General features: G+C 45.0%; 1 protein-coding gene across 21 annotated transcripts in view; it reads left to right on the top strand.

Moving 5' to 3' along the window:
* The first annotated feature begins 6756 nt into the window (after positions 1–6756).
* AFDN (afadin, adherens junction formation factor) overlaps positions 6757–19237 on the top strand; it is a 122896-nt gene continuing 110415 nt past the window's right edge. For all 21 annotated transcript variants that reach the window (XM_064486456.1, XM_064486450.1, XM_064486462.1 and 18 more), the window contains exon 1: positions 6757–6914. In XM_064486456.1, coding sequence (XP_064342526.1) covers positions 6810–6914 — 105 coding nt within the window. In that variant the 5' untranslated portion in view covers positions 6757–6809. The remainder of the gene's footprint in view (positions 6915–19237) is intronic.

Here is a 19237-nt window from a genome sequence, read left to right as displayed (position 1 = left end):
CATTATAACACCTCTGATCACATGCATAAAATTGACTGCCACGCTCCTTCGGTGACATAACAGAACCAGTCTCACCCAGGAGAAAGAAGAGCTGTGATGTTGGAAAAGTCATAATCTCAAGGGCAGAAAGGACCTAAACGGTCATCTAAGCCAGTAATTATCAGACCTGCCTCTCAGAATCACTTAGGGAGACTTCAGCTCTACCGATCCCTGGACTCACCCTGCATTCTGGTTCTGAGTCTGGGACTGTGCTGAGGAAACACTTAGGTTTAAAATGTCCTCTGAAATGTGAACACTGAGTTGCTAGTTGATGACTTTATGGAATTATTATTCATTTTCAAGGTGGGATAATGATATTAGGAAAATGTGTATTTTTAATAATCCATCTTTTGAAGATACAGCTGAAACACTAATGTAACAATATGTCCGATTTTTGTTTTAAAATAACCCAGGGATGCAGGAAGAGGGTTGAGGGAACATGAAGCAGGCTGGTGGTGACTGCTGGAGCCGCGTGGTGAGTGGGGAGGGAGAAAAGCTCCCCAGGAAATCCTGATGATCACCAACACTGGGAGTCACAGATCTGACCCTCCCGCCACACACACACAGCTCTGATTACAGAGGTTCCTCGTAACCTCACTACATCTTAGCTGTATTGCTGAAGGGCACGCACCTGCCTGCGCCACAATGAGGAAACAGCTTCACTGAAATGGGGCATCTGGATACAGAAGAGCGAGCGAGTGGCTGGAGGTGAGTGTTCTCATACATGGTTTTCGCCCCTAAAAACCAGGGGCCTATTTTCTGAGCCCTCCTTTTAATCCTACTCTTTTCGTCCATTTCGAGTCCACTCCCAGGGGATGTGTAACATCTCCACTTTGACCTTTACCCTAAGTTTTCACTACTTCCTATCCAGGTGTGGATTTGCTCTCATTCGTCCTGCTCCGCATTTGAAAGCACTTTTAACTTGAGCCCGTGCTTCTTACATTCTGGAAAATTCCCAGCTCCTACTGCAGTAGTCACACCTCTCTGCCTTTTCCTCTGTGCCCTTGGAATTCTGATCATGAGACCAAACTCTCTCAACTCTATTGTTCTTGTCCCTTACAGACTTATTTTTAGAAATCTCTTCTTTCCATCCTACTTTCCAGATGTTTCTCAGTTCTTTCCCTCTTTCTATGTGTTTTCATGTCAACCCCTAAATCGATCACTTCTAGGATTTCTAATTGGTTCCTTTAAAACGTGTTCTTGTGTTTTGCAAGTTGTTTATTGCGAAATTTCTGATCTCTTTTGATGGATGTTTCTCCATCATATGTTCCTAAACATTTATTTAAAGCTTCTTTGAGAATGTTGCATTATCTTTGTCTGGTGTGAATTCATCGTTACATCACTGCCTTTGAGGGTCCTTTAGCATTTGGTTTCTGCACGTGTCTTGGCACTTCGGGATTCTCAGCTCATCTAGGTGGGGGCTCTCTCTCTCTCGGTCTCTCAGTGCCTCTGTGGCCTCTTTGCTCACTCCCTGCTCTGGCTCCCGAAGGCCTGGACTTGGTTCACATGGGGCCTGCCTCCTGGAGCAAGTCGTGTAGTGTTGACTGGAGGCACCCCAGTGTAGCCACTGCAGGGCTCAGCTTGGTTCCCGGCCAGAAGGCTGCATCAGTGTTTTCTCTTCTCCCTGTGAGCACTTTGGTGCCCACGCCCGACAGGAGCCCAGCTGCTGGCCCGACCCACCTGCTTTGGGCCCCTGGGTGCAGCGGGACGGCTTCTCCAGCCCCTCACCACTGTGTACTTCTGTCCCCAGACACCGAGCCTCCATGATGTTCACATTGTTTCAGGCGCCCTCTAAACTGACAATTTCTTTCTTTTTCATCTGTCACTCGTGTATATTTAGAACAGGCACGTCTGTGTGGTGCAGGAGCTTTAGGGCACAGACTATCACCATCATCATAACAGAAGCCTTCCCAAGTTTTTCACGTCTCATGGAATTACTGCAAATGTCAACAGCAGTTTCAAAAATGTTTTAAGTTGCACTGCATCTCCAAAAGCAAACAACTGTAATTTCGTATTTCTGATGTCCAGAGATGCTTGTGGATAAAGAGATTCAGGTTGGGGGAAGTCCTGGGATGCCCACCTCTGGGTTTCCCATGGACAGGACACTTCTCAACCCTTTCTTCTCTGGTTTCTCTTATTTTTACTGCTGATAAAGCATTTAAGAGTACATGTTCCCTTCATTTGGTATGTGTTTTTAGTTTTTTAAATACAATTTAATGGGAGTTTGCATTTGAGAATATCAGCTTTCCAGCAAAATTATATATATTCTATATCTTAACATATATTACACATCATACAATTTTATATAAAATTTATATACATACACATACTTATATGTATATAAATAATATAGTGTATTATAAATAGATAAATATATATATATATTTATGCCCATTTTTCTGGCAGAAAAGGACATGAGACACAGAAGACAACAGTTGATATATTTGCACCATTTGTCTCCTCAGGTCTATTAGGTCCCCGAGCTTCTTCCCGATGCCACCTGCTGGACCTGGGAGTGGCGGGGCAGGGGTCGGGGTTATTACGCCCAGCTCCTGCTAGGACCCGGCTCCCGTAGCGTCTCCTGCACTTTCCTTTCGCTTCCGTTGTGCCAGTGACGGCCAGCTGCCAGGGTCAGAGGGAGGCCGCCCGGGGGCTCAAGACCTCGATTGTAGGAACGAGGTACACACTTACACACCTCCCGGGTCTAGGCCCATCGCTGGGGACTATCGTTGAGGGAAAAGAGAAAGGCCGATGGAAACCTTCCAAGGCCCCCACGCTGAGGAAGCTGACCTTGTGAAGATGGCTCACTCACTCGCCGCCGGCCCCTGGGGAGCTGGCCAGCGGGTGGGCACTGGGCACTTGTGGCCCAGGCAGGGCGACCAGTCACACACAGGCTATAGGCAGAGCCCTGAGCTGAGCTCAGTGCTGGGAGCGGGGGACAGGGCCAGAAATCAGTGTGACAGGCCTGGACATCAGGGGCCTCAGACAAAACCAGGTATCATGAAGCAGTTTTCCAACACATTAAAGGGGAGAGAGTGGATATGATTCTCCCTCTAACACACACACGCGCGCACACACACACACACAATATCTAACACAGAGACACATACACACAACATCTAACAGAGACATATACACAAATACACACGCATCTAACACAGACACACACACACAAAACCTCTAACACAGAGACATACACACACACACACACAGGCTATTTTCCTTTTATTCAGTGTAAGTATCTTGTTTATGTTCGAGATTTGGCCTTTTTCTGCAGCACCATCTTGGGTTATAAAATGCTAGAGAACACATATAACCACGGAAGCCTTTCTGAGTTAGTAATATATATATATATTTTAAAACAAGATTAAATTCCTATTTTAAGGGCTTTTTATATCTCTCCTTTCTCTGAAATCTTGTTTCCTGAGAACTCCATCAGGTAATTTAAAATTTAACTAAATATCAGGAACATGGGAATATAACGAAGAAAGATCTTAAAGATACATTTCTCCATTTCTCCAGTAAAGTAGCACATACCCTGCTTACTTCATGAGACTTAATCCTCTGGAATGCCTCCTTTTTAAAAAGCTAAATTAACCACACTGACCTTTCTAGCCATGGGTTGGACAAAGGAAGAGTTTGGCTACTTAATTTTCTAGATTAACTAAATTAACTGTTATTTGCTTAGGCTACTAAGGAAGATAGTCTACCTTAGAAATTCTCCCATGTGAACTTTTATTATATCCCTTTACTTTAATTTTTGTTTAAATACCATCTGAGTTGACATCTTCTAGTAAAAGTTCTTATAAGAAGCTATGGACAATTACAGGATGAAATATTTTAAAATTTGGTTGATTTACTGAAATATAAAATATGTTGATGGCTAGAAAATGACCTATAGGTCATTAGAGTTGATACAGTTAGATATAGTTAATGCATTTGTATCATTTTTTCTTCTGGGATGGATTAAGCTCTTGATCTTTTTTGTGGCATTTTCTATTTTCCAGAGCCTGTGAAAATGGGGGCAGGAATAAGGTTATTTCATTTGGTTGGTCTGAGAACCTGGTTTTCAGAATTCAAAAAATACTTTAAAATGTTCAAAGCTTAACCAGCATTTTCAAAACTATCATTATTTTTCTTATATATTTATCCCCATTACATGATACTGCAAGGTTTTAAGTAGATTTATGTTTTAGAGATATTTAGTAACTATTTGTAGATCAGTGCTGATTTAAGTTAAGTCTTAAGTTTCTCAACAGTGTAACTAAAAATAAAATAATTTTAAAAAAGAAAATCAAAAGTTAAATATACAAATTGGAAAATAAATGCTAAAAAACGGACTCAGATTAAAAAAAATCTTTTCAACCTCACCCAGTGCAGTTCTTTTACCTTCAGTCATCTCTCATCCCACAACTCAGTTTCTCTGTCTATACAGCGGGCTTAATACTAAATCCCACATGGCTGTATTTTTACACAGCATTTTTTGAATAGCACTTAAACATGATTTCTTAAATGCATCGGAGCTCAGCAGCGCCCGGGAACACCGCTCAACATGGGACGGATATCATGCCTCATTCTTTTTATAATGCGGTATCAAGGGTAACATACAGCAAGCCGTATTTTCCTGGGGCCTTAAGCGACGACAATTAGTAGAATTTGAAAATTTTCATGGCCTAAATATATGCCGGTTCTAAGAGTCTTCGTGATTTAAGAATCAGGTATTCTATGGATTCATCTTGCTTTGAAACCTTTGTCAACAGACTTATGTTGGTTGAGACCTAGTGTGAACTGTAGACTCAGACATCACTCAGACGTAGTATCAATGGGGATTTTTAATGAGAGGCAGAAAGGCAATAATAATTCCCGTTGATTTAGAGCCGCCTGCGTGTCATGCACGATACAGCCGGCATTTTGTGTATGCTACATATTTTTATTACAAATATCACACTGCAGGGACGCAGTATTTATTTTCCAGCAGTACTGAATTCTCTACGTGTACTTCCTTGGACACCATTAATCTAACTGCCAGCTTTGCAGACGAATTCTTTGCTCCAAGAGCCAAGTCGTTCTAGGTAAGAGCATCCCTGGGAATAAAGCTGCTAGAATTCAGCTGACAGTGTAGCTGACGACCCACATGGCGTGTGCATGTGTGTGCACGTGTGTGCGTGCAGGACCTCGCCAGGCAGTTCTGAGCTGCACCGACACGGCGACGTCCACAAACAAGCGACAACTCGAGCAGATACAGCAGTACAGGAACTCAAAGGCACGGAGAAGCTGAACGCCGGAGCGTGGACACGTCGCGCACGCACGTGCGCCCCCGCAGCCACTATGCCGAAGGTCCCAGGAAGAAGGCTGGAGACATGGAAGCCCCCGCTCCCCGCGGCGCGGGTTCAAACCCGCCGGCCGCCCGCACGCAGCGCGAGGCCACCGAGCACAGCCCAGCGGGAGGCAGAGCTCGGGCGGAGAACAAAGCGCGTCCACGCGGGAGGAGGCCACGTAACCGCAAAACAGGGGCTCCGTCAGCCCGCGCCCTCGCCGCGGTTGCGGCGCCGCGAGGAGGGAGGCTTTGGTGACCGCGCGTGACTGAAGCGCCGGGGCGGCCCACCTGGGAGCCTGCGGGGCGCGGCCTCCACGCGGCAGGGGCTCCGCAGCCTGGCTTATTATTTTGGTGGTGGGGGGGGGAAGTTAGGCAATTAAAAAGAAACGCCTAATGAATAAATATTCCTAAATTGACAAAACCTGCTGCTGAAATGAATTTTAGGTCCCCACAGGCACCGGGACACACAGGCTCCGAGGCCCCGCGTCCAGAGGCCCCCCCCCCATGGTCACTGGGTGCCGCGCCCTGTGGTCGGGGGTCGGGGGGCGCAGACTCTCAGAAGACCCGTCTTCCGAGTGGACACCCACGAGGGACGCGCGACGCCCGGGGCCGCGGTCCTGGGTGGGGGGCGTGGACGGTTCCCGGACCCCGCGCAGCGCGACCCCGAGCCCTCCTCACCCGCGCCGCTGAGGCCTGGCCGGGCGGTCAGTGCGCAGGGGTCAGCGCCCAAGGGGTCCGCGCGTCCTCTGTCCCTCCGACCTTGACGGCCCGTCCGACCCGGTAGCGCCTGCATGACCCAGTACTGCCCATCCGAACCTAGTACCACCCGCCCAACCCATTACCGCTCGTCCGAACCTGGTACCGCCCAGTTACCACCTGCTGGAGCCGGTACCGCCCTCCCGACCTGGCACTGCCCGCCCACCCCAGGACCACCTGTCCAAATCCGGGACCGCCCGTCCGAACCCAGCACCGTCGGAACCCGGCCCACGGTAGGAGCCGGTACTGCTCGTCTGAACGCAGCCCCGCCCGCCAGCCCGCTTGTCCCGGGTCCGGCGGCCCGGCGCGCGGGCGGGCGCAGCAGCACCTAGCGGAGGCCGGAGGTGCGGGCGCGGGCGCGCGGGCGCGGGGGCGCGCACGGCGGGCGGGGCGGGGCGGGCGGCGCGTGCGGCCGGGCGGGCGCTCGGGCGCACACCGGCCGGCGGGCTGACGCGGGGCGGGCCGGCTGAGGCGGCCGAGGAGCGGGGCCGGCGGCGGCTGAGGAGTCCGAGAGCCCGCGGAGCCCGAGAGCTGAGGCGGCCGAGCCGGGAGCGCGGAGCCGGGCGCGCGGAGCGCGGGGCGGCGGGGCCGAGGCGGCCGAGCGCCGAGCCGGGCCCGCGGACCTTGGGCGCGCGGTCCCCCGCCTGACCCCGGCCCCGACCCCCGGGCGGCCCGGGCGGGCGAGCGCGGCCGGAGGATGTCGGCGGGCGGCCGCGACGAGGAGCGGCGGAAGCTAGCCGACATCATCCAGCACTGGAACGCCAACCGGCTGGACCTGTTCGAGATCAGCCAGCCCACCGAGGTAGCGCGGCCGGGCCGGGCGGCCCCGCTCCCCTCCCCCGAGCAGCTCGGGCCGCCCCTCCCACTCGGGGACCCCCCCTTCCCGCGGCCTCCGCGCCCCCAGGCCCGGGATGGACGCGCGCCGGGCGCGGGGGGCGCGCGGTCACCTGTGCGGCGGGCGGGGGGCCGGGCGGGCGTGGCGGGCGGGGACGTCACTTTGCTGGTCTGTCCCCGACCGCCGCGGGGTCGCGGCGCTCGGGCCTGGGGGCCGCGGACCTTTGTCACAGAACGAGCGAGCATGTGACCTCGGCGGCCGGCGTCGGCGGTTTGGGGGTTGCCGACCGCGAGCGTAAAGTAAATATCGGGAAAGTTGTTCCAATTGTGCGGGTTCGCTGATAACGCAGCCCGGAATTGAACTCCGGTGGAAAGAAGGTTTCCTCCCATTCGCTGCCTGCGCTCAGGTGGACGGGCGGGCGCCCCTCCCCGCGCCGGCCGTGCGCGCGCCCGCGGTGACCCTGTCCCGGGGAGGGGGAGGGGCTGGGGGAGGGGGCCGGGGCTGGGCTGGGGGCTGGGGGAGGCTGGGGAGGGGGCCGGGAGGGGGCCGGGGCGGGGCGGGGCCGGAGGCCGAAGGAGGAGGAGGAGGAGGAGGAGGAGGAGGAGGAGGAGGAGGGCCGGGGCTGGGCGGGGGACAGTGCAGGGTGGTTCCCTGCCCGCCGGCGGCCCTGCTTGGGGGTGGCCAGTCCAGGGCGTGCTCCTGAGAAAAGGAGGAAATCACTTACTCTGGGCCTGGGACAATGGTGTTTGTTTATGGCAAAGCTACTGAAAGAGTAAAAGAAAAAAAAATAGGATTTCCTCCCAGTAGGTCAGGAAGGAGAGGTGTGGGAGAGGAGTGGGGGTGGAGTCGGGGAAGACCCAGTGACCCGTTTAGTCCTGGGGCCCGGTGAGCTGTGCTTCCTTGTCAAGCTGGGTCGTTGCAGGGCCTTTAACTACACGGAATACACCTTACACGGGGTCTTTGTCCTCTTGGGAAATTATTTTAGTAGCATCTGTTTCCGATTTGTTGGAATAGGTAATCCAAAGTTAGGCTTATTTACTAAAATAGCAGCTTTTAGGCACCAGTCGTGTTTGGCAAATTTGGTCATTCTCACGGAATTTAATCTCTTTTCTTATCATTAAACCCTAGTTTATATTTTTGAGTAAAGTCGACTTATTTTTTCAATGTCTTGGTTTTAACTATGGTGGGGACGAGTCCACTGCTTCTGCCTTCTCAGGCAGAGCCATTCATCTTAATCTTTAGTTGAGTGCTAATATAAATTATTAGGTTCGGGTTGCCAGTTTGAACACTGATACTAAGTTACTCCTGATTCACAACTCATCTTCTCTAATGATTTTATGAGTTGGATGCTGGTAAGCAAATTAATAATATGTGGTTAGGTGTTCATTCATAGGCTTATTAGCGCTTCTTTTGAAAGGTGACATGGAGTAATTTAGCCTTCAGAGTGTATTGTTTTTCAGGATAATGAGTTCATTTTTCTTATCTCTGGTTAGAAAAACTCAGTTGTAAAATACTATTTTGGTACATAGTTGTTTTTTTTCTGTTTTAATGAATCTATAATTGTTTTTTCAGAGATTTCTGGTTGAGAAAAGAAATTTTTTTCAATTTAGTAATAAGTAGTTCAGTTTAACTCTTTGGGAGTTTAAATTGAGTTGACATTAAGAAAAAATCCTAAATCAGAAACAGATTAGGGTTAATTGATTTCATTGAACTCTGTTTTTAAGCACTGGATTGAAACTCTGCATTTTCTAAGATACATGAGTAGCTATTAAGGGCAGACTGGCCTGTCATTTGGAAAGCTGCTTTTCCACTAGTGACTCTGCGAGTGAAAACTTGCTCTGTGCTCGTGTTGGAGGAAGGCAAAAGTTGAAGGACATTTTTGGAAAATGATTATGTACTTCCTTTAGTAGTTTCTCCTCCCCATTTATACCTAAACATTTCTATTTTTAGAAATGATTCTCCAGGATTCTACTCGAAGGCTTTTCATAAAGTAATAAGTTGGTTTTAAAAAATGTCCATATGTTATTTTTCTTAGCTCTTACATTACCTGGTACCTAGTTCACACTTCCCATTTTGTTTTCTGGAGAACCTTTGCATACTCCTAAATTGATCGTGGTCTTGGAAGTTAAGTGTCACATTTAACGTGTCTCTTTCATTATGATGTAGGTAAACTAAAGTTAATAATTCTCTAAAGGAATATTTCAAGGTCAGTGGTTTCACTTTGCTTTATCTACAACTTTTTTGGATGAAAACTTTTTTTACCATTTGAAAAATGAAGTTTTACTGTCTTTGTCTATCACAAATCATTTTTCGTAGTTTTCTACAACAATGGAAGTGTTATACTGGCCTTTATTATGTTTAATAAATGTTGAGCAAATTTATGACAATTTGTAACAATATGATTTAGGCCTAATATATATATTTGGATAATCTTGTTTATGTATGTACATAAGAGTGTAGTTGTGGTTTGTTTTCTTTTGGTTGCTTTGTTTGAAGGTGCAGTGGTAAGTATCTTATCAAATTATATAACTATTGATCATCGTGATCGGCGGCTTTAGGCAGCCTTGATAATGACTGAGCTGTGGTTTCCATGTTTAGGAAGATGATAAACTTGGCCTTTTGGATTACATTCACTATTAAGGAAAATTAGTATATGTTTTAAAATCAACTTGGTTAACTTTGCTTTACATTCACCTTTGTGTTTAAAAGGGCTTCTATAGTAAAAGCAAGTTATATTTTATCATTATGCTTTTTTCAACCGCTTCCTCACTTGGATCCTGGATCCCTTTGGAATTTAAAATGAGAGTTGAAGATCTAAACTTAAAGTTGATGTTTTATCAGGAGATTGATGTTAAGCTGAATTAATATCTTGGTTATTATGGAAAATTGTCACTCATGGTAAATGCTTCTAAGAGCTTTTTAGCCCTGCCTGTCCTTTTCTTATTTTTAATGTTAAGTATTTCTCTGAGGGATTGCTATTTATTATGGCTTATCTCATTACCTCTTCAGAAGAGGGCTTCTCTGGTCATCGCAAGGTCTCCGTGTTGTTTTTGGTTTTCTGCTGTTTAGCTTACTCTAATTTTGTCATTATAGCCATTGGTTTGTCTGCCTCTCTCTTTGATCACCTGAAGGCAAGAGCTTAGAGTTTTATTGTTCTAAACGTTGGTTTTATGTCTGTCATGTGGTATGTGCTCAATAAATACTTTGTGGAAAGAATACTGCATATATAGCTTCCTTTGTGTATACCTTCATTCCTGACAAAGCAGGGGATACGTGCTTTTTTTAAAAAAACTTAGTGAAATTGTCTGTTAGGCTATTAAAGATTTATGTTTTCATGTCTAATTCTTTTGCATAAAGTTTATACCGAAATGCAAAAACCATGCTAGGTTGTTGACCACTTCCCTTCATGAGATATTTCTTGAAGTCATTTGTTTTGTTTATTACTTTTTGAATTTATTGCCTTCTTTTTGGATTGATGGGAAAAAATAACCCGGAATTTGTGTGGACACCCGTCTATCCTTTATTGCAGGTAAACGTATTATATCTTAATACTCAGATTAACCTTGAGAAGTAATGTGGTGATTCATGTTACCCAGAGGTGTGTGTGAAGAATAACTCCTGGGTTTGTCAGCAGAGGTGGAGTAGGAAGTCTTCGGGTGAAGTAGTAATTGCATAATTTAGTAGGTAGATCTGTGTTTCAAACTAACGCTCAGGTTGTGGCTGTGCTTTATCATACAACTTAACTATACTTGAAACTACTTTGAAAACAACAGCTGTATTACTAAATACTGGTACTTCAGAAGATGTTTTCTGGTGACTTAACATATAATGAGATAGGCAATTGCCAGTGATGTGTTGTTAGTATTTATGGGCCACTCTGTTGCTTATAAGCTTTTAAAAAAATCTTTAATTTTTTTCCTGTAAGAACTGGTTAAGGTTTATGTTTGTATAGGTGTGTGCTTGTGAGCACGGGGTAAAAAGCCTTGTCTAGTTAGTTGCTGTTTAGTTATCTTAAATGGAAACTTCATCTAGGTTGGCTTCAATTTGCTCTCCCTTCGCCAGTGAAGAGTGGTCCTGCTTCACGCAGTTTATAGACTTAATGGACGATAAATGTCGTAACCATAGGCTTTTCTAGAACTGTCAAATTTTGATTGTGGTTAATAGTAGAATAGCAGAAGTGGTTCTTTCATATTCTTGAAAAAATCTGATTCACAGCAAATTGGGAAATGGTACCAAATCGGTGGGGTGCTGAAGAGAAAAAGGGTTTAGGGTTGTGTCACTAAGGTTTTAACTGAGCAATTGTGGTGTGTAAAGCATTATTATTAGTGGTTGGTTATTCTGGTGGCATAGGTTAATTTGTTTATAAACAGTTTTATGAGAGTTTAACTTTGTTGTAATGTCAGAAATGCTAATAAGTAATACAGCAGTTATTTTGATACAAGCTTGCTTTCCTTTATTATAAATAAAATGGATATGTGAGTAATATTTACGGAGTATAAAACTAAACTGACTTCTTAATTGAAAATTATTTTTCAGTTTAGGTAGAGTCTGTTGATTTTTGTTCAGAATTTTGCTATTGCTACTAGTTTCCTGGCCGATTGTATTTAGGATATGCTCATTTACTTTGAAGGTGCCTAGTTCAGTGATGACAGTTTGTTTGACCTACATTCACACTTGTAAGTTAGATTCTGAGCAGTGTGCCAGATCCCACAGACCCATCAGCCAGGTCTGGGCATGTCCGTCTGCTGGTAACTCAGGCTGGCGGGGCCTGAGAATCCAGGGGTGGCTTCTAGTTGGTTTCCCACGTGTACAAGCTGACTGGTGTGGATGTGTTTTCGGAGATAGACCTCCTTTATCCATGAGCAGACGCTTCTCCTTAGCATTTCTGGCCATATATGGGGTCTCAATAGAGCGACTGCGAGCTCGTGAGGGGGTGTTGGTTTGCCTGTCTCAGGTCATCTGGTTGAGGTATTGTTCTAGCAACAGTAAGAATATAAACCCTCACTCATCATTTTGGCATATGTGATTGACCAAAACCATATTACAATTTAATTTGGAGAGTGAATGTACTTTATAAGGTTGAAGTGAACACATGTAGAAGTAGCTCATATGTTAGCCAGGAAAGTATTTTCCCAGTATAAGTTGATTCCAAAAGATAAGGATAATTTGAATTTGAACAGTTTACTATGACTGGAAGGTAGCCAAAATTTCTGTACTTTAACTCAGAAGAGATTTAATGTTAAGGAAAATTCTGTGGATAGAAAATAAGACGTGAACTTTTGTTGCTTTTGTTTGCATTGTCAAGTTTTTAGGTTGCAAACACAGCGAGCTTTGCTTTCTGAGTGTTGTCGCTGCATGATAGCTGGGGTGACCATGTGGAACGCTGCTGTGGGAACTGATGGCACAGAACAGCAGGCGTGAACAAGACGAACTTGCTGGTATTGTCTGCTCTGTTTCTGAAGTTTCCAACTTCCCTCGCTTTACGTGTGTCTTTGGTGCTGGGTCCATCTAGGTAGACTGGCCAAGATCATTTTCGCAGAGTATCAGACATTTTCTTTGTGTTTTTAAAACTGTCTTCCAGTTGTACGGAAGCAAACTGTAAGAGGACGTATCACTGCTGAGTCTAGCTCTGCTACTGTCTGTAGTGAAAACAGGGGGGCAGGTTGTTTCCAAATGAGAAGTCTTGCCTGGCTTCCTAAAACTACACCTGAGAGTTTCATTGTTTTTCATAGTAGAGGAGACTTTGACTCTCAAAAATAAGACTCATGAAAAAATGTTCAAATAAACAATGATGTCTTACTGGTTGGCTTGTTTTATTAAGAATCATAGCTTAGAGTTCTCTGTTGCTTGATTTCATTCATGTCCTATTAAAGGAAAATCAGACTTTCGCTCTTTGCAAATTTAAACTGTTCCTTTCAGTAATGCACTTTCTCTTGACCCTTGTTTGCTAATGGTGGTACTTTCCATAGTGACTTACTGTGCCTTCTATTTCCTGATTTTTGCAGGAGAACCAACAAAATTTCTGTTGTATAATTTCTTTTCATGCTGCTGTTATCAGCTTTTGGTGCTGAGACTTGAGGTTGCTAGTCCCTCCCCTCCACTTTGAATCTAATCTCGTTCCATATGTTTAGTAGAGAAAATGAAATGGGAGCAACAGTACAGTCACTGTTGGCCTGAAACCAATATTTAAAAACCATTGTATCCTTTAAGTGCATTACTTTTCCTATGTACGTACTTAGTGTGAAATCTATGCTTTGGGAGGATGTCCCATTATTTTTTAGGTGGATATTGATATAATTACCTGAATAAATTTGTGAGTGCTCCAGACTTCTAGAAAAATGTTTATAAAATCTACCTTGATTTTACATACTTTTACAACATATCATGATTTTACATGAACACCTTAGTGAGTTATTAGGTTGTATTATGTGACATTTTTCACATTAATGAATTTTTGTGTTGGCAAATACTTGGAGTGATTATTTGGGTGATTATTTTTAAGAGGCATTGGCAATAAAAGTAAGAATCAGTTATATGAAGATTTCTGGTTTGAACCTAAGTACTTTATTTTCATTTCTGTTACAAATCTCCTTTGGAAGATTCTTTTAAGTGTTTTTCATATTCTGTTCCCTTAAGACCCATTTGTCTGTTTTACACCTTGAATGGGTCCTGTACCTGCACAGTTTGGTGCCATCATGCCCTGACCATGTGGAAAATACTGGTTCACTGAGTTACATGGATTTTCCAAATGTTGGTGAATTTCTTTAAACAATATAAAAATATCACATTTGTTACTATAGCCACTGACTAGAAAAATCTTAACAGTCAGTGGTGGAGACATGTTTTCAAAACACCTAGTTTCCTATCAAAGCTCACATTTTATTATTGGCTGCACCGCCATCGGCAGCGCTTGAAGGAACAGGCTCACCTCATCCATTTTTGAGAAAATGCCTGCCAGATATCCAAGCCTGAATAACTGCAGTTTGTAGCCCTTCTTTCAGGTGAAGATGGTACTGTGTGGAAAAGGGGCTCGTTCAGTCCACAGTTTACACAGTTGTACAAGCGCTTTTTCTGAGAGACCCACCGACCTTTGATACATGGCCCACGAAGAAGGTCTTTGTGTGCATTTCTGATTTTGGCGAGTGAAATACTGAACAGATGTACTTGAGTCCAAGTTTGATGAAATTAATCACATTCTGTTTCATCAGACATTCGTAAGTGAAACTAGCCTTTTTTTTTAAGTGTGAATGTGTGACAGTGAAAGGCACACCGACTGTGAGGACAGTCTGATGCTCCTGCCTTGATTTGTGGTAATACGTTGTCAGGTTTACCCTCGTGGCTTGTTGCCATCAGTAGAGATGCCAGCACAGTGAGAGAGGCTGATGCTGCCTGAGTGTTAGTGGGAAGAGAGTTCGGCCTCACAGGTGGCCTGACGGTTCTGAGGGCACCCCAGCGATTCCTGGATTACAGTTTGTGAGCTGCTGCCCTGGAATATTTAGTGATTGGTTTTAAGAGTTTTGGTTTTAAAATATATTCTTAATAGATCATTAAAATCTGTATTCATGGTATTTTCCAATTAGGGCTATAAAATTAACAGAAAGGTAACATTTTAAATGTTACCTTTTAAATGTTAACATTTTAAATGTGAACATAAGACTCATTATGACGGAAAGGTAGATTTTAACATGTATTAATTTATTTTACATATTACCATGTGTTTGTGTATATTTTATTTATAAATACTTATTTCATTTTTAGTTATCGGTAATAAGCTGCAAGCATTCGTGTAGTTACTGAAGAGCACTGGCCGCAACCTGGCTGACGTGGTGGTTCTGAAGTTTTATTGCTGTGATTCACTCGGGCTGTGACCTGAGCCGCTTCCTCCTCAGCCAGTTTCTGATCCAGAACCATGGTGTCTAATGCACTCCCAGTAAGGTGGTGGCTGGTGTGTTTGATGTGGGTTCACGTCTTCTGGCTCTTGTCTCTCCTCTCAAGACCTCCCCTTCCCCGGCATACGCTCTGATTAGGGCACCTGCTGACTGTAAGGACTTTTTCCTGCTGTTTTTGCTTGTACTTTCCCTTAGTTTTAATACATCTCCAGAGAGAAAGACACATTCAGCTCAGACAGATAGTATTCATAGTCTAAAACCTACCATGCATGATACGGAATTTTAGTTCTTCTAAATATTACGTGAATATACATTAATATTTAAAATGTGTGTAGTAAAAACAAAATATTCGAAATTGAATTTATGTTAAAGTTTTGCGACACTGAAGATGGATTTATCTACTCAGTGGCCCCGTGTTTTGCAGCAGACGTGCTGTGTGGCCCGTTCATGGCTAGGGCGAGTTCGTTTTGAATGTTCGGAGGCCGTTTCCTTTTTATAGATAGTGTTACTAAATTATCTTGACGATACACTATTTTTAACCGTGTAGTGAGACATGTTTATTAATAGACATATTGTTTTAATTTACCTGGGTAATAAAATACAGATAAGGAATCTGAATTGCTGCCTGAGCGAGCTCGTAGGTGTTCCTCGTGGCCGGCTGGGCTGCCCAGAGCACCATGGGCAGTGTTTTCACCACGGTTCACCTTTAGGACCTCAGATGTTTTGAAATGTGCTTTTAATTCGAGTTTGGCAAAGGTGGTTTTGTTGAATTCATGGTATAGTTAGTGTGTTTATGCTAAACTTGCTGATTTCAGTTTTTAAAAATAATTTTTTATTGTCTTCATGAAATTGTTACTTTGGGAGTATCAAGGACAGTGAAATTAAGACCAGTAAGTCTGGAAAAGCATCAAAAAGCATTTGTGGTTTAGTTTTTTGAAGTATATTCTGGAAAATGTACTTAGACATGAAGGAGTTAATGCATTTACTTTACTGTATAGGAAGATTCTACAGTACAATGTTTGTTTTTTTCTATTATGAAAATAATATGCTTATTTTAGCACATTTGGAAATGCCTTCCAAGTGTACATGTACATTTAGTTGTGTTTGGTTTGTATTTGCATTTTTAACCAGTCCTGAGTCATGTTATGTTATTGATCGTGTTAAGATTATCATCTTAATCAGCCGTATGTCTGTCAGGAATCCAGTTTTTAAAAGTTACATAGGCTATTCTGATAATAATCGCAATGCTTAACACTTTGTGACCGTGTACAGTGTATACACCCGCGTTAGAGTAAAAGCTTTGCATGTATTAATCGCTTTTAGTTCTTAGAGCAGTCCTGTGAGGGGTGTGCTCTTGCTTGTGCCATTTGGGATGAACAAACTGTGGCACAGGGAGATGAAATACGTTTCTCAAGGGTATACAACCAGGAAGCCGGGGAGCAGTGATCTTAGCCCAGGAAGCCTGGCTCTAGAAGCTTCTCTCAGCCACCATGAGAATTTGAAGATTTAAGGCTACTGCAATGAAAGCGGTGTTTGGAAGCTTTATAGGGAAAATAACTCATAAATTGAACAATGCAGAGCTTAGTTTTAAGGAAGAACCACAGGCGTGATATAGTGAAACCTTGTGTGCGTATTTCATCTTGACTTCTTAAAGCCCTGTTCCAGCGTTTATCTGTGAGCAGGTGATTCTGTTCTGTAGTCAACATGGTGCATGCCATGTTTTATTTTCTAACCGTATGCAGACTGCTGGATACCTTCTCTCTTGCGTAGTAACCAGACAGTTTAGTATGAACGGTGTGAGGGCATTTTGATAGCTGGTGGCTTTCCTGTGCCCCAGGGAAGGAAAGGGAGGGGAGGCCTCCCCGAGGTGCTGGCCCCGCTGGTTCAGACCCTGTCTCGACACGGGGCCGTGATGCTGAGTTCTGTAGCGCGTCTCCTGTCGGCCCGCACCCTGGTGCTTCCTCCTTTTCCTCCTGACGCCTCGTCTCCTTGCTCTTCTCCTTGACTTTCCTCTGGGTCTGGGTGTAGACCCAGCCCTTTTCCTGGTCTACGCTTAAAACTTAAAACAAGACAGCAAACCAAGCTGGCTTGTTGTCATCACTGCCAGGGCTGTTAACTTATTTCATAAGGTGTTTGCATATTAGCTAGTGATTTTCCCCCAGATAACATTTGAGTTTCAACAGAATCTTCTAGAGATAATTCCTTGATTGTTACCAGCAGTCCTAATGTCCACTGAGGAAGTATTTACCATTCCCAAACTGGAAGGGAGAATTTCAGACAAAACGGCCGTTTTAAAGTGTGGTGGGGCCGTCTGAGATCTCACAGACTTGCTTCTCTGGTCATGGGCCTGTGTTTTCTCTTCTTGAAAGAAACAGTAAAGCGTGGGGGGAGTTTCTAGATGGGAAGTTAAGTATACTTTTCTCTTATGAATCAAGGCCTGATTGTGCTTACAGGAAGCACATGTCAGTGTAGCAGTTCCGTGGTGATAGCAGACTGGGTGCCCTCCCTGAGCTGGTGGCACAGGGTGGCCAGAGCCTGGAGCCCCACCGTGTCACCCACCGTGCTCTCCTTGTCCGTGTCAGCGCGGCACAGTGTTTGCCTGTAGGTTCTCGTGGCTCATGCTGTAGCAGAAAATAAAATTTAAGTTTAAAAATTTATTATAATTTTTTTACGAAGTGGCACCTAAACCGCCAAATCCTACTTGTTTGAGGCTTGCACAGCTACTGTGTGGACTGCTTCAGGAATGCTTACATTTTATTAGTGTAATGATGCTTTTAGACATTTTATCTTTAGTGCGTAATGACAGATGCATGTAATTGATATCAACAGCTTGATTCTTGAGAAACATTACAGATTTTAGACTAAATACAGTGGTAATTATTGCTTGCTTCTGTGAACTTCTCAGCAAAAATTTTGGAAATAGTTATACACGAACTGCAGGAGCTGAGTGGGATGAGAGATTGCTTGTGTTGCATATTGGTTTTTGTTTCTTCCTTTAGTGGCTTAGCCCTGTTAAAACTGTGCACATGTGAACATTTCTCTTGGGTCATAGGCTGATGCGGTATTCATTCATTCAGACTAATATTTATTGAGTGCCTGCTATGTTTTAGGCTTTGTTTACAGGGACTGGGCCTACAAAAGTGAAGGGCTGAAGTAGTCTGTTGTCTCAAGGAGGGAGACGAAACCAGACTTAGCATAATGGACCCTTTGTGCCCCGAGGATAGCTGAGTGGTAGCTGACAGCCCCAACAGGGCCTGAGGTTGAGTCCCCGCCCTTCACTCAGTGAATGCATCCTCTCCGTCTCCATGTCCAAGGTCACTCATTTACTAGGCACCTGCTACGTGTCAGTCACCGTATAAGCACTCAGCATGAAAGCTTCACGGACACATGGTCCTTTTCCCAAATAGCTCCTGCCCTCCTGTGTCAGCAAGTGCTCCTTTGGGATGCTGAGCATCAGGGGCATCTTCATGGACTGAGATGAGTCTTGAGATGATGAGGAACTTTCTGTGTGGACAGGGGGAGGGCATTCCCGGCCAAGAGCATTGGTCATTCAGCAGATACGTATTCATCTGATGCCTACAGTGCAGCGGTGCGCAGAAGAAACACCTGTTGGGATTGCCAGTCCGGTGGAGATAGGCACAGATAAACAAGTGTGACTTGTTAAGTGCCGGGGAGAGGGAAGACTGGGGGAGCACGTGGGTGGCATAGCAATCCTAGAGGGCAGGCCTGCAAAGTTCAGCTGAGTTCGTTTTAGGAAGCATTCTTAATTCTGAAGACTTTGTAGGAAATAGCTGGAGAAAAGGTGGAAAATTTACTTAACAATATTCAATCTGGTTGAATCCCACGTGTGCCTGTGAACATGCGGGCATGCTGGTGACGTACAGATGGTACTGTTCCTAATTGTTTTCTGTTCCTCCCTGTTCAAGGATTCTGGGTCCCTGCCTTCTTGGCACCAGGCTTGGCCGTGTGACTTGCTTTGGCGGGTGACATACGCCGCTCTGAGCAGCAGCTTTAAGTCCCAGTCCCATGCTTCTGTTATCTGCCTTCCCTCATCTGTGGATTAGTAAGTCCCAGGCTGGGGCTGGTTCTTTCCACTTCTGAACCGCAATGCAGAGGGCTGGGACAGAGCCCCCTACTCCCAGAGTGAGGTGTTACCATGAGAGAGAAGTGGAACTTTATTGTAGCCACTGCGCTCTTGGGTCCGTTTGTTTTTGCAGCATGGCCTGGTGTCTGTGCCTGTCTGTGCAAGTTTGCCTCCTGGTCTGTTTGCAGCTGAGGAGTGGCTGCTGGCTACGGGACTGGAGACATTAACTGGGACCAGTTTCTTCCAGGCTTTGTGAACCAGGGTAAGAGCGCTGAAGGTGAAGAACGTGGTGCAGTTTGGCAGCTCTCTGGTGGCGG

The sequence above is a fragment of the Camelus dromedarius genome, chromosome 6 (genome assembly GCF_036321535.1).
Source record: "Camelus dromedarius isolate mCamDro1 chromosome 6, mCamDro1.pat, whole genome shotgun sequence".
Lineage (NCBI taxonomy): Eukaryota > Metazoa > Chordata > Mammalia > Artiodactyla > Camelidae > Camelus > Camelus dromedarius.
The sequence above is the reverse complement of the archived record's forward strand: the minus strand, read 5'-3'. Positions and strand labels throughout refer to the sequence as shown.